This window comes from Megascapheus bottae, chromosome X (genome assembly GCF_031878675.1).
Source record: "Megascapheus bottae isolate mThoBot1 chromosome X, mThoBot2.hap1, whole genome shotgun sequence".
In the NCBI taxonomy this organism is placed as follows: Eukaryota; Metazoa; Chordata; class Mammalia; order Rodentia; family Geomyidae; genus Megascapheus; species Megascapheus bottae.
In genome coordinates, this window is record NC_143547.1 from 45205564 (window position 1) to 45222104 (window position 16541).

General features: G+C 37.6%; 1 protein-coding gene across 1 annotated transcript in view; it reads right to left on the reverse strand.

The window, feature by feature from the left end:
• Heph (hephaestin) overlaps positions 1–16541 on the reverse strand; it is an 80795-nt gene that overhangs the window by 19727 nt on the left and 44527 nt on the right. Inside the window, exon 16 of the mRNA XM_090326732.1 lies at positions 352–458. Within this exon, the coding sequence (XP_090182858.1) occupies positions 352–458 (107 nt within the window). The remainder of the gene's footprint in view (positions 1–351; positions 459–16541) is intronic.

Sequence of the window (16541 nt, forward strand, 5' to 3'; positions counted from 1 at the left end):
CATTTCCAGATGAGGGAACAGACAGAACAAATTTCCTAAAATTATACCAAAGACCCAAATTTGGCAGTAGAATTCCAGTTTCCAGACAACAATATCAAGGGTTTTTGAATACCAATGTATTTGTCTAACATGATTAAAAAAGAGGCAGGAAAGGAAAACCTCAGGCCAAATATCTAGTGCTACTCAGTATGTTCACCCCTCTTATTTGTTAAATAAATCCAACATCTGAGGACTTTCTCTAAAAATAATACGCTGTAAAATCCGAGAACCATTTCTTCCTATACCTGTTTTTTTTCCATGTAGTTTGCTAATTTCTCAGACTTATCTCCAATTAACCAATTTTGGCTTTACCTTGACAGGATCCACAGAAGAATAATAAATCCAGGAAACACAAGCAGAGTCATTAGGTCCAGGGCCAGATCTCTCTGGAACGTTCCACTGGTAAATAAGCACTTCACCTAGGATGAATAAAAGTAGACTTCTAGTTGGATCAGGGCAGAAATTTCTCTCAACATGTGGGTCTTGTGAAAATTCTGCAGTGGTTCAGATAGTTTTTAATCTCTCCCAATCCAGTCTGTACTGTGTCTGGTTGATTGCATTTTCCCTCATGGAATATCCTCAAGAGTCAGTTCTACTTTTCCCATTCTTTTTTTTCCCAATCCTGGGCTTGAGCTCAGGGACTGAGCTTTCTCAAGGCCAGAGCTCTACCACTTGAGCCACAGCACCACTTCTGGCTTTTTTTTCTATGTATGTGGGACTGAGGAATTGGATCTGGGTCTTCATGCATGCTAGGCAAGCACTCTACCACTAGGCCAAACTCCCAGCCCCTCTTCCCATTCTTAAAAGCCTACATTTAGTTCTTTGGTAATGCAGCCCCGCTGGTATTCACCCTGTTTGTAACTTTGTCTCCTTTTTCCAATTGTGTTTTGGGCCCACTTTTCCAGCTATTACCTCCTAAGTGCAGACCATTTCAATGAGGATCTCTATTCATTTCCTATGTCTTTATTTCTATGCTCTTTCTATGAATGCTTTTAGTGATTTTTCTGACATAAATTATGATGTATTTCTTCATAAATCTCAAATGCTTCCAGCAAAATCTCCCTTGATACTAAACTTCAACTCGAAATGTTCAGTTAGATGCTAGGCATCATTTGAAGATTGTCCTAAAAGCAGCTTAAACCATGAAATTATTGGGCACAGAGTCTAGTGCAGAGAAATAGTACAGTGAGACAGTATGAGCATACACACACACACACATACACACACACACACACACACACACACACACACAGACGCATCCTGAAACTGTTATCAACTTACTTCACCCTTTGAAAAATAATCCTATTTCTCAAATTACACCTTCTGTGTTTAGAAATAATATCATCATTCCCCCATGATAAAACTTTTAGTCTTCTTATACCCTTACCTATTCAACAACCAAATAGCAAGCCTTATTGATCCCCTTTCTAAAACATATTTTACAGGCATCCTCTTCTCTGTACAATTCCCACCACTATCACCTTAATTTAGACTTTTCTCAACTAAACTATTACAACACCTCCTAAGGCTGTCTGTCTCCAGCCTTGTCCTCTCCAATTCAGCTTCCAGTCACTGCCAGATTATTTTATAATACCTTTCTTTTTAAAAAAAATTAAATTTTTTTGCCAGTTGTGGGGCTTGAACTCAGGGCGTCCTTGGACTTTTTTCGAGGCTAGATCTCTGCCACTTGAGCCACAGCACAACATCCAGCTTTTTTCTATGTATGTGGTACCGAGTAATTGAACCCCGGTCTTCATGCATGCTAGGCAAGCATTCTACCACTAGGCCAAACTCCCAGCCTTATAATAGCTTTCTTGAGAAATAATTCACATGTTATATATTTTATGCATTACAAACTGCCCTAATCATTACTACACTATAACCCATCAATATATAAAATTAAAACATTTAATTGAAATTCTTTTACACAATTCCTTAATACAGAGTAAATAAATTATTATAAACTAGCAAATTAGTAATATTACCTGGAAAAACAGTAAAGAAATAAAGTGCAAAATTCAATGCCTTAGTACATTTCCAAAATTTTACAGCCAGCACCATAATCTATATTAGAACAACTCACCACCATGAAAATTCACCCTCTACCACTCAAAGCTACCACTCATGGATTCTCTGTCATTCTGAACCTTTCATACAAACTGACTTATGTACTATGCTATATTTTCTTACCAGTTTCTTTCAGTCTACATTATGTTTTCATGGTCGACTCTTGTTGTAGCACATATCAATACTTTTTTGGAGAAAAGTCTCCCTATGGAGCACAAGTCAGACTGATTCACAATTTTCCTGCCTCTGCCTCATGAGTGCTGGCTGGGATTACAAATCTGTATCTGTACCACTCCCAGTAATACATCAGTATTTGATTGTTTGTTTTTACCAGTGAGGCTTCAGCTCAGGGCCTGAGCACTGTCTTTGGGTTTTCTAATGGCTAAAACTCTACCACTTGAGCCACAGCACCACTTTCACCTTTTATTCCTATGTACGTGGTACTGAGGAATCAAGCCCATGTCTTTGTGCATAAGCTCGGCAAGCACTCTGCCATTAGGCCAAACTCCCAGTTCTTAATTGATTTTTATTGACAAAGAATATCAATTTTAGGAATATATTTTACTCACACATTCATCAGTTGAACACTTGGTTATTTCTACTTTGAGGCAGTTATGGAGCCCCTGCCTGAAAACCCTAATTCCATACACAAAAATACACCTATCAACATTTATGTACAAACTTTTGTGTTAACTCATGTTTTTAATTCTTTTTTGGCTTTTATGCTAGATAGTATTACCATCTTATAAAGTATCTCTTATAAGCAATACTAAATTTCATATGGAATAATAAAAGACCCCGTATAGCAAAAAAAATCCTTACCAGAAAGAACAGCGCTGGAGGAATACCAATACCAAACTTCAGACTCTGTTACAAAGCTATAGTAACCAAAATAGCTTGGTTCTGGCACAAGAACAGGCCTGAGGACCAACAGAATAGAACTGAAGACCCAGAAATCAACCCACAGACCTATGGCCATCTAAACTTTGATAAAGGAACCAAAAAAATAGAATTAAAGAAAGATAGTCTCTTCAATGGGGCATGCTGGCAGAATTGGTTAAGCACCTGAATAAAACTAAAGTTGGATCCTTCTATGTCACCCTGTACCAGAATTAATTCCAAATGGATCAAAGACCTTGAAGTAAAAGCAGATACCTTGAAAATTTTACAAGAAGGAATAGGAGATACACTAGGTCTCCTTGGAACAGGTTTTAATAAAGACCCAGAAACACAAAAAAATTAAAGAAAGTTTGGACAAGTGGGACTGCATTAAACTACAGAAATTCTGTATGGCCAAAGAAATAGAAAGCCCACACAGTGGGCCTCATATCTAAAATACATCTACAACTAAAAAAATTGAATCTCCCCAAAACAAATCTTCAAAGAAACAACCATCCTATTATAAGATGGGCTAAAGACTTAAAGAGAGACTTCTCTGAAGAAGTAAGAATGGCCGATAGACACATGAAGAAATGCTTGACATTTCTGGCCATAAAACAAATGTAAATCAAAACAACTTTGAGATTCCACCTCACTCCAGTTAAAATGGCCATAATCAAGAAATCCAATAACAACAGATGCTGGTAATGATGTGACCAGGAGGGATTGATATTAAATTGTTGATGGGAGTGCAACCACTATGGAAAGCAGTCTAGTGGTTCCTCGAAAGACTAAACATAGAGCTCCCTTATGACCCAGCAATCCAGCTCCTTGGAATTTACACAAAGGTCCAAAAGAAACAAGGACATACTAAATCGATGTTCACTGCAGCACTATTTACTATAGAGAAGATATGGAACCAACCCAGATGCCCCTTAGTAGATGTTTGGATTAAGAAGATGTGGTAGTTATACAATGGAATTCTATGCTGCCATAACAAAGAATAACATCGTCCCATTTGTAAAGAAATGGAAAGACTTCGGAAAAAATCATATTAAGTGAAGTAATCCAGACCCAAAGGAATATAGGCTCAATGATTTCCCTCATTTATAATAATTAGAATACACATAGGACTGTCCTAGCAGAGGATTCCAATAGCTCAAAACCTAGGTATATAAGGTCATATAAGGTGAGACTAAATGAAAGGATCTCAAGGATATCTTGTGTGATTGTTGTTCTCAATGTACTATATTTTTCCTCTTCTCCTTTGTTGCCCTTTGGTTAATCTCATATTGTTACTGTATCTGACTTTGTTACTTGGTATATTGTATATAAGTTTATTTGTTTATTTGAAATAGGATAGGGAAGGGAGGAAACAAGATGAGGGGTGGGGGTGGGAGGAGCGATATGGGGATAAAAACATGAGCAGGGTATCAATGTAACTGTAACCTGTCTATACATTATGCTGACAATAAAAAAAATAAAATACAATAATAAAGCATCTCTTACAATTAATCATTTAAGGAAGTCAGTTTCTCAAAGCAGCTGTCATTTTATATTCCCACAAACAGTATCCTATGATAACTAGTTAAAATATTCTTGTCTTAATTTTATTTTAGCCATTCGGGAGATTAATATGTATTACCCTGTTATGAGTTTTATTTGCCTGTCTCTGGTGGGTAATATTTTGAGTATCGTCTCTCTTTTAAATATCTGCTTTAGAGAAATAACTATTCAAATCATTTGCTTATTCTGAGCTATCTGGTAGCTTTTGATAACATAATAATTAAAAAATCTCAAAATTTAAAATGAAAACCACTCAATTATAAAATGAGTCAAATTCTAGCCAGATATTTTTTTTGCCAGTCCTGGGCTTAGGCGCAGGGCCTGAGCTCTGCCCTTGGACTTTCTTAAGGCTAGAGCTCTACCACCTGAGACTCAGCACCACTTTTGGCTTTTTGCTATGTATGTGGTAACGAGGAATTGAACCCAGGTCTTTGTGCATGCTAGGCAAGCAATCTGTCACTAGGCCAAACTCCCGGCCCTCCAGCTAGATGTTTTATTAAAGATATGTAAGAACCAGGTGTCAGTGGCTCACACCTGTAATCCTAGTCACTGAAGAGATTGAGATGTGAAGAAAGTGTTTTGAAGCCAATCTGGAGGAACAAATTGAAGAGACTCTTACACACACACACACACACACACACACACACACACACACACACAGCCTTAAGAGGAACTATGGTTAAAATATTAATAGATCACCAGCCTAAAGTAAAAAAGCTAAGGGGTAGCACCAGGGCCCTGAATTTAAACCCTATAACCTATATAAATAAACAAACAAACACAAATTACATATAAGGTATTTTTCCTCGGTATCCACTGGGAAAATGCAAATCATAACACAATGCTTGCCTAGCAATTGCAGGGCCTTCAGTCTAAAAAAATAAAATTAAAAAAAACACAAGGAGCTAGAGAGCTCAGTGGGAGCGGGCTTTGTAGATACCACAACCACCCCTCCCCACACACAATGACGTATCACTGTTTAGGTATTGCTAATAAACCCTCCATGTAATTCTCGTTGAGTGGTATAGCTAAATACCACTCAACTCCCTAGATTATTTTACAGTCTACCTCCTCTCTTGTTAAAACAGGGCATGTTCAACACAATTGTTCAACTCTGTGTACTACAGCTCCTTCAAATTTACTGCCAGTCACAGCTATGTCTTTATTGTTATTTATTTCATTCATTCCAACTCAAAGTCCCTTTGGTGAAAACTCAAACTTTCAGCACACTCTTCAAGCCCTTTTGTTCTTATTTCTTCACCTTCAAAGACTAACTTCATCTTGAAACACATAATAATATTGGCAAATGCTTGTAAACAATGCATTTTATTTCTTTACTCTGAAAGATCCCTCTAAGCAGGATGTTTGTGGTTAACATCTATAATCCTAGGTACTAAAGACGCTAAGAACTGAAACATCATGGTTTGAAGCCAGTCTGGGCAGAAAAGTCCATAAGATTCCATCACAAAAATAGTAATCCTAGCTTCTCAGGGGGCTGAGTTCTGAGGATCAAGGTTCAAAGCCAGCCCGGGCACAAAAGGATCAGAGACTCTTATCTTCAAATAACCTCTAGAAAATGGGAAATGGGGCTTGGCTCAAGGGTAGGGTGGTAGCCTTGAGCTGAAGACCTCAGGGACAATGCCTAGGCCCAGGGTTAAAGCAGTAGCCTTGAGCGGAACAGCTCAGGGCAACGCCCAGGCCAAGTTAAATCCCCAAGTCCCACAAAAAAAAGAAAGAAAGAAAGAAAAAAAGCCAAAAGCCTGAAGATGTGGCTTAAGTGGTAGAGCAAAAGGTAAACAAAGCAAGCCAAGCAAGCATGAGGCCCTGAGATGAAATCTCAGTAATACCCTCCTCCAATTCCCTAAGCAATACATATTAATTAGATTGCATAAATGAGTATAACTGAAGTTCATATATAACAAAATTATTTTCAAACACTGATACATGTTCAATGGTAACTCATTTGTACAACTACTTAAGGATAAAAATATAACTTAAAAATAATTCCAACAACAGCAGATGCTGGCAGGGATGTGGCCAGGAGGGATCGCTACTACATTGTTGGTGGGAGTGCAAACTCATTCAACCACTATGGAAAGCAGTATGGCAGTTCCTCAAAAGACTAAACATAGAACTCCCCTATGACCCAGCAATTCCACTTCTGGGCATTTACCCATTGGTCCAGATACAAGGACACAGTAAATCCACTAGCACAACAATGTACATTGTGGCACTATTTACCATAGCGAAGATATAGAACCAACCCAGATGCCCCAAAATGTGGAATTTATACACAATGGAATTCTATGCTGCTGTCAGAAAGAACGACATTGCCCCATTTGTAAGGAAATAGGAAGACTTGGAAAAAATCATATTAAGTGAGGTATGCCAGACCCAAAGAAACATAGGCTCAATGGTTTCCCTCATCTGTAATAATTAGTACACATCTAGAACTCTCTTAGCAGAGGATTACAATATCTCAGATCCTAGATTCATAAGGCCATATAGGATGAGGCCAAATTAATGGACCTCCAGGACATGGAAACAGGAGCTTAATTATAAGTGACTCATTCTTTATGTATTATGTTCCCCCCCCTCTTGTGTTGCCCTTTGGTTAATCTCATATTGTTACAGTATCCCACTTTTTTATCTTGTATATTATATAGATGTTCACTTGTTTATTTGAAATAGGAGGGAGAAAATGTGGGGAGGGGGTGGGGGAAAAGAAATGAGGACAAAACATGAGAATGTTACCAATGTGTGAGAAGTAATGCACCCTCTATCTTGCAAATATAAGTGTAACCCCACTATACATTGAAATAAAAAATTATTTAAAAAATAATACCTCTATATGATGTAAAAATCAATGTTAATAAATTCTTTAATAAAAAATAATACCTCATGGCTTAAACTTAAATGTATACAGCCTAACTCCAGAATTCCTGCCCTTGCTACCTGTACTAGTTATGGCTTTTTGCCTCTGACAAACTGCTTGACATCAACAGCTTGAGAAAGGAGAGATTTGCTTCGTCTCATGATTTCAGACATGTCAGTTCACAGTAACAATGAAAGTGTGGTGGAATGGGACAGCTTGCATCATGGTGGCCAGAATGCATTGTGAGAGAATGTCTAAGCTGGGAGCTTTCACCTTGTTTCCTTTTTTTTCCTCTTTCTTATTGTTATTTTAAAGGTGATGTACAGAGAGGATACAATTACGGAAGTCATAGCAAGAGTACATTTCTTTTTGGACAATGTCAGCACTTCTGTCTCTTCCTCCTAGTTTTTTTTTTTCCCTCCCGTTCCCACCTGCAAGTTGTATAGTTCATTTTCAGTAGTGACTAGTGAGTATTGAGGTTCCATTTTGTTTTGTTTCCCTTTAATTTTATCTGTGCCTGTGTGATGGCACACTTCATCCTCCTTAGGTACTTGTGTCTAGAAATGTTCTCTCTCACACACAGAGATGTGCTATACTAACTTCCTAACACTTCTCAGTCAAATCAAATTGACTATCAAAATTACCCACCCTACTAAACCAACTCTAAAGGTTCTCATTGCTTCTCCCTCTGTATATTTACAGCCAGCAAGCCCTTCGGAGATGGATTCTCATTTAGCCCAAGGCTCTACTATGTCTAGGTCAGTTATTTATTTATTTTTGCCAGTCCTGGGCTTGAGCTCAGGGCTTGAACACTGTCCTTGGACTTTCTCAAGGCTAGCACTCTACCACTTGAGTCTCAGCACCACTTCTGGCTTTTTGCTATGTATGTGGGGTACCGAGGAATTGAACCCAGGTCTTCGTGCATGCTAGGTAAGCACTCTACCACTAGGCCAAATTCCCGGCCCCATAGGTCAGTTATTTTGTGTATGTGATGAAGCCCTGTGTTCTTATGTGGCTTTTCTGCTCAGGGTTACAACTTGAGCCACTGTTCCACTCGCCACTTTTTGCTGGTTAATTCAAGATAGGCGTCTCACAGACTTTCCTGGCTTCAAACCATGATCCTCAGATCTCAACATCTTGAGTAGCTTTGATTTCAGAATTGTAGAACAATTCTTAATCCTACTTCATCTTCTGTTCTACCAGATTCAGATTCCCTCTTTCACCTAGAACTTTAATCTGTCCTCTGTGGGTTCTTCTATCCATTCAGTGACAGGAAAACTTTATTCTTATAAGGACTACTTGGCATGTGACATTAGGTGGTACTGATGAATATGTTGCTAGGAAGCTCCTAGATCTATTGAATTTGCCACCTATGTTTGCCACACCAAATGTTTTTCAAACCCCTCATATGGCCTAGAAACATGTGGTCCTCATCTTGTTTTAAACCTTGCTGAGGTCTCTTCATCCTTCTTTGACTCTCCTCCCCCCAGGCTTGCTCACTCTTTGTACCTGTCTTCCTCCATAACGGAGGAGCTCTTTTGTTGTCGTTGTTTTAAAGGTTCGTCCACATGTATGTCTTTATTTATACAATTCCAGTTCACTCCTTAATCCTCCATAGGAGCCAGTTTCCAACATTCCATCAGAATTGCTGCTGGCCTAATTTCTGCTGTGGTTTTAATTGTTTCTCTTCAAAACCATTTATATGCTGAAAACTTAATCCTTAGGAGCTCAGGCTTTGACCACATTTGAAAATTGTGTCTTTACAAAGACAATCAATTTGAAATGCAACCATTAGGTCAAGACCTAACTCAATATGAATGCCGTCTTTATAAAGAGAACTTTGTAAACAGAGAAAAAGACTAGAGACTGGGGGGGGGGGGAAAGATGATCATTTGCAAGCCAAAGAGAGAGGAGTGAAATAGAGCTTTCCCTCACAGCCCTCAAAAACAAATATGACCCCTGTTAATAATTTCATTTAGGATCTCTAGTCTCTAGAATCACAAGAAAATGAATTTATGTTGTTTACACCCCCCAGGTTGTGATATCTTCTAATAGCAGCCCTAACAAACTGATGAACAAAAACCCTATTAAAAATTAGTTAAACTGGGGCCGGAGTTTGGCCTAGTGGTAGAGTGCTTGCCTAGCATGCACGAAGACCTGGGTTCAATTCCTTGGTACCACATACATAGAAAAAAGCCAGAAGTGGTGCTGAGGCTCAAGTGGTAGAGCTCTGGCCCTGAGAAAGTCCAAGGACAGTGCTCAGGCCCTGAGCTCAAGTCCAGGACTGGCAAAAAAATTAGTTAAGCTGGGCACTGGTGGGTCACATTTATAAAGGTAGTTACTCAGGAAGCTGAAACTGAGATCTGAGGAGTTTTGTTTGTTTGTTTGTTTGTTTTTTGCTTGAACTCAGGGTCTGGACACTGTTCTTGGACACTTTTTGCCCAAGGCTAGGGCAATGCCACTGGAGCCACAGTGTCACTTCCAGCTTTTTCTGTGTATGTGGTACCAATTTATCAAACCCAGGGTTTAGTGCATGCTAGGCAAGCACTCTACCACGTGTTCACACTCCCGAGCCCATCTGAGGATTTTTGTTCAAAGGAGTCCATACAGATAGATGAAAGAGACTCTTATTTCCAATTAACCAGCAAAAAGCTGAGAGCAGAGGTATGTCTCAAGTGATAGAGCATCAGCCTTGAGCAAGTAAAAGTAGATGACCCTGAGTTTTGAGCCCCGGCCAACACAAATTCATCTATATTTACATCTACATCTATATCTATCTGTTATATACATACACACATGCATGGACATATGCATATATACACACAATTTATGGCCCTACAGTGTCTAATCTGGTTTCTTACATCAAACTTAAGCCAAACCAAAGCTGTTACTATCTGACCACCCAAAATATGCAAATGTTTCACATCGTGATAGTATCCCTAGAAACCTCCTCACTTAACTGTGTTACTCTTTTCCAAGTCTTTTTATCTAGTACATTTCTTCCCATAAGACCTGATCTACCTCATATTTCAGCTTAGCACTTGAGCTTTGAAAATCAGCTTTTACATCGAATCTTAATGAACAGAAATGGCAATGTCTGATTTCTCCCATCTTCATTGAATGCTGCAAATCTGGCTTCATTCCTTTTGTTGCTCCAACCTACATCTGTATCTAATGTGTTCCAAGCTAAGAAAGTAATCCTGTGAAGTTTATTAGCCACCTGTGCTAATGTTAACCATCTATTTCTTCTTGAAGGAAAAGTATCTAGAACTATTGGGTCTAGCAGCATTAGAGAATTTAAGACAGGAGGCTTGCAAATGAAAAAATTTTGTTAGTATTTGAAGGATTATGAGTTAATTAAAGCAAGTGATTTCCTACATTTCCTTTGGCATTTCTCATATTGGACTTCATTCTAATCTAGTTTCATTATCTCAAAACAACTTCTAGGGGCTGCAAGTTTGGCCTAGTGGTAGAGTGCTTGCTTAGCATGCACAAAGACCCGGGTTTGATTCCTTGGTACCACATACATAGAAAAAGCCAGAAATGGTGCTGTGGCTCAAGTGGCAGAGCGCTAACCTTGAGGAAAAAGCCCAAGGACAGTGCTCAGGCCCTGAGTACAAGCCCAGGACTGGTAAAAAAAAAAAACATAAATAAAAATAAAAAAATAAATAACTTCCAAACTCAACCTGTCTAGTTAGCCTTGTACATAAGGACTGTTTAGATACCTAAAGGTAAGGACAAAGCTGAGGATGGAGCTGGGATTAAACTATTATTTTATCCTTTGCAGATTCTGATACCCTATTGAAATAGTATTTAGTAACAAAATATCACTCTGCTCCTGGTTCACTCATCAATCTGACATGCCCTGCTTCTCTCTCTCATTAGTTTATCTTTCTCCACTCACCTTTCTTTTTGAAAATGAGAGACATCAATAGGCATTATTTCTAGTAATATAAAGTAACCTACGTGTAAATATATGTAAAAGCAGAGAGAAAGATCTAGAAGAAAACGCACTAAACTGGCAACGTGGATTACCTCTGAGAAGAGAGTAAGACCAAGGGGGAATTCTGCTTATCTGTACCATTTGAATATTTTATAATGAGAATGCACTCATGTATTACCTCTATGATTAAAAATAAATTTTTAAAACTATGTACAAATAAATCATGCAATTCTGAATATTTTAGAAGCTATGAAAAATATGGAGTACTAAAACCATTGGAATCTTGTTACATAAAGATCAATATTATTAAACTTAACTGTATTTCCTTTTGCTGTATATAGATATAGGTACATATGCAGGTTTATGTAGATACATAGGTATACGCATTTATGGATGTATGTGCATATTTTCTCATTTTATAAAATTGCAATGTTCAGAAATAGTTTTAAAGGCTGACATTTGATTTAACTTTACATCATTTGTACTTTCCTATATCATTAAATAAGTTCACAAATATGAGTTTAATAGCTATATAATTTTGCATCTTATGGATTTACCATAATTTAACTTTTTTTTCCACATTGGGCATTTGGTTTATAAATTTTCCTATTATGGATAATGTTTTGCCCATAAATCTTTAAATATATCTATGATTATTTCCTTGCATTGAATGTCTCAAGGTAGAAGTAATAAGTCAAAAGGGATAGAAAGTTCTAATCTTGACATCCATTCCCAAATTTCCCTTCTGAAAAGGAAAAATCTAAACCTGAGTAATACACATATTCAGTGTTATTAGGTATTACAGTGTAATATGATTTTTAAAAAACTTTGCTACTGTAAAAATTAAAAAATAAAAACCCCAAAGATATAATAAAACAAACAATTCTGGTATGACTTTGAATTCATTATAAGAAACCTCAAAGGGGTCCTTTACACTGTACAGCAGAAAAGCTTGTTTTAATTATAATCACCCTACTGTGTAAATAGCACATCAGAATTTATTCCTCCTATCTAATTGTAACTTTGTACAGTAATGTAATGTATCTTTCAAAATGGCTAGAAGAGGGGATTTTGAATGGTCCTACGACAAAGAAATTAGGAATGTTTGAGGATGATGAATACCCTAATTAGTATGATTTTAACACTGTATAATATACTTATAGATCAAAATATCACATTGTAACACAGAAATATGTACAATTATTGTGTGACAGTGAAAACATAAACAAGCAAATAGCTTGCTTTTCCACTCAGAATTAGTAATTTCCTACATTTGTCTTTTGCTCCAAATTCTTGTGCTATAACACCTACCTTCATAACACGTATGGCCTTGCTTGCATATGAATCCAGAAATGTGCTTTCCTCCCATAAAACAAGAAAAGCTCTCTGTCTCACTGTGTTAGAGCATGTACATATGCTAATGCCAGTGATCCAGCAGAGATGGAGCAACTATTGGGAGTGAGAAAAACAGTAATCAAAGGAGTAGGATAATTAAAAAGGAAGAATGGATGGGAACCTGAATAAAGGAAAATGATAACTTGATGATGCTTTATCATTTATCACTAGAGGAAATAAATTGAATATTGGTATAGATACGAAAGATTCATAGTGCAATATGATATAAAACCCCTGTGCAGCTACAACAAGGAACTGGATTTTTAAATTGAATTTAACTTTTTAGTAGTCTCTTGAATTTAGGGCCTCTTACTTACTAGGCAAGCATTTAACCAACTAAGCCACACCTCCAGTCTTTTTTACTTTGTTTTCTTTTTTTAGATCAAGTATTGTACTTTATATCCATGACAGCCTCAGATAATCTTCCTACTTATGCTTCCTACATTGAGGTATTACCAAGTATGAACTGCTATCTCATACTTATTCCTGAGATAGAGTCTTAACAAGTGTTTGTGAAGTAGGCTGACCTGAAACTGAATGCTTCTACCATCGCCTCGAAAGGAACCAGGATCACAGAAATTAACCATCTCACTTGGCCAGTTCATTTTCATTTCAATACTCACATGTGACTGACTAATGGCTATACCACTGGACAAGTCTAGAATAGTTCATTTAAAGATCTTCCCTAAAAGACTTGGAAAAAAAATCTTATTAAGTGAAGGAAGCCAGACTCAAAGGAACATAGGCTCAATGGCTTCCCTCATTTGCAGTAATTAGTACAAACCTTGGACTCTCCTACCAGAGGATTACAATAGCTCAAAACCTAGGTACATAAGGCCATATAGGATGAGGCTAAATGAAAGGACCTCCAGGATATGGAAACAAGAGCCATATAATGTGTGATTGTTGTTCTTAATGTACTATGTTGTCCCTTGGTGATTTTCATATTGTTATAGTATCTTACCTTGTTATCTGGTATATTGTATAAATGTTTATTTGTTTATTTGAAATAGGAAAGGAAAGGGGGAAAACAAGATGAGGGGAGAGTGTGGGGGGAGGGAAATAAGGAAAAAACATGAGAAGGGGTATCAATGGGGGGCTCATCCCTATAATCTTCCCTACTCAGGAGGCTGAGATCTGAAGGCTGTTGTCCAAAGCTAGCCTGGATAGGAAAGTATGCAATACTTAATTAGTATATGTATATCAGTCCTGGGACTTGAACTTAAGGCCTAGACACTGTCCCTCAGCATTTTTGCTCCAGGTTAGTGTTTGACCACTTGAGCCACAGTTTTATTTCCTGATTTCTTGGTAGTTAATAGCGGTTAAGAGTCTCATGGAGTTTCCTGTCCAGGCTATCTTGGAACCTTGAGACTTAGATCTCAGCCTCCTGAGTAGCTAGGATTACCAATATGAGTCACTGACACCCAGCCAATGAGACTCCAACCACTAAAATACCAGAAGTGGACTGTGGCCCAAATGGTAGAATAGTAGCCTTGAGCAAACCAAGCCTAGGGACAGTGACCTGGCCCAGAATTCAAGTCCTTAGGACAGGAATAACAATAACTATTTAAAAAAGAAAACAGGTTTTTAATGTAGAAATATGCCAAGTACCAGTAACCGTGCTTGTAATCCTAGTTAATCAAGAAACTGGGATTTAAAAATTCAAGAGTAATTCAGGCCAAAAAAAGGCCACACAACTCCATATGAAGTGATAGCCAGCCATGAGCAAGCAAATTGAGTAATCATTAGGCCTTGAGTTCAAACTCTAGTACCACCTACATCCCCCCAAATTATAAGAAGTTACCTATACTCAGAGTCCAAGTAAATGTTTATTTGCATTTTTTAGTTCTTTTAAAATACTTTTACATTTAATCCATATGTAATTTATTTTAGCATTTGGTAATACACAGAGAACAAGTGTTATTTTTCCAACAGATAACCACTTGTCCTAAAATCATATGTTGATCAACTTTCATTTTTCTACTGAAATGCCAACTTTTTATACTAGTAAACACACACATGCATATATATATATATGTGTGTGTGTATATAAAGAGAGAGAATGTGTATTAAATTTGAGAGTCAAGATTTCAATGCTATTCTGATGGTATTGTTCCAGGATGGTAAGAATGTCTGGCTAAATGGCTTCTTCCCTTTGAGTCACTATGGAAACAATGCAGAATGGTAGCCAAATGAGAATCCAAATATTTAATAGCTAAGCTAATCTCTACACTAATCACTACTGCAGAGCTCTGCTAATAAATGAATTGTAGAACAAAACTTTGAAATAGAGGCCTTATTAAGGCTTCTTTTTTCTGATTCCATTAAACTAAGATTAGTAGGTGTCTAGTCGCCTGTTTTAATGTGCACATCCAGCTCACCCAGTTGCAGGCACAGGCCAACAGACCACAATGCAAGCAGCTAGGCAGCATAATTGGGAGTCCTGAGATAAAGAAACAGCAATCCAGCCAGGTGTTGGTGGCTCACAATTGTAATCTTAGTTAGTCAAGTGGCTGAGATTTGGACATCTCTGAAGCCAGCCCAGGTAGAAAATCCCAAGAGTCTCTTATCTCCAATGAACTTCCAAAATGCTGGTACTAGAAGCATGGCTCAAGTGCCAATCTTTAAGAGAAAAAGTCAAGTAAGAAGTGGGCGTACTGCATTCAAACCCTAATACCAGAACACAAAAGAGAAAGGAAGAGAAGAGGGGAGGGGATGGGAGGAAAGGGAATAGGAGGAGAGAGGAGGGCAATCCCTCCTACTAATAAGATATTGACCAACTAAGATCCTAGGTTGCCATTGTGAAGATTACTAATATCTCCAATTGAGGAGCTACTATGAGGGGAGAAAGAGGTAGAAATGGGGTAGGTATGGGGTAAGCAATGAAGTAAGGAGGAACATTCTCATTACTAATGCCACACTTTTGGTTTTAGGGTCTTTTATATTTGTTGACTTTTTTCTACAACATCAGGCTGCTCTAATTATTGTATCTTTTTAATAATATTATACTATTAGATTGTGCTAGTCATTGTTTTATTAACTTAAAAATAACAATCTTTTTGTTGTTGTTGTTGTTCTTGTTGTTGTTTTGTGTGATCCTGGGGTCCAACCCATGGCCTTGCCCATGCTAAACAACTTTTTATTTTCCTAAAAGAACTTTATGTATGATGGCTGTGTTTCATGACAAAAATAACCAATTGCAATATTGACAAGAGTTACAGTGAAGCTATGTAGACTAAGGTATCTCCTCTTAAATGATGGTATATTTTTTCCTCTAAATTTCATTTCCACTTCAATGTTTATGTCACTATATATTAATCACTGCTTGATACCATACACAATCACGATTCCAACTATTATATGTCATTGTTTTTATTACTATTAGTGTTTGAACTCAAAATTTGGATGCTGTCTCCTACCTCTATTGCTCATAGGTGACACTGTAGCCACTCTAGCCATACCTCCATTTTTAGCTTTTGGTGGTTAATTGGAGATAAGTCTCACAAACATTCCTTTCCAGGCTGGCTCCAGATCACGATGTTCAGATATCACCCTTCTAGGTAACTAGGAATAAAAGTTGTGGGCTACCAGCACAGTGCATCCCCAGATGCCCCTCAGCAGATGAATAGGTCAAGAAAATGCATTATATATACACAGTGGAATACTAACGCTTCCAACAGAAAGAGTGCCATTTCCCCATTCTTAAGGAAATGGAAAGACTTGAAAAATAATATTAAGTGAAACAAGCCAGCCTGCAAGGCTTCCATCCTTTGTAAT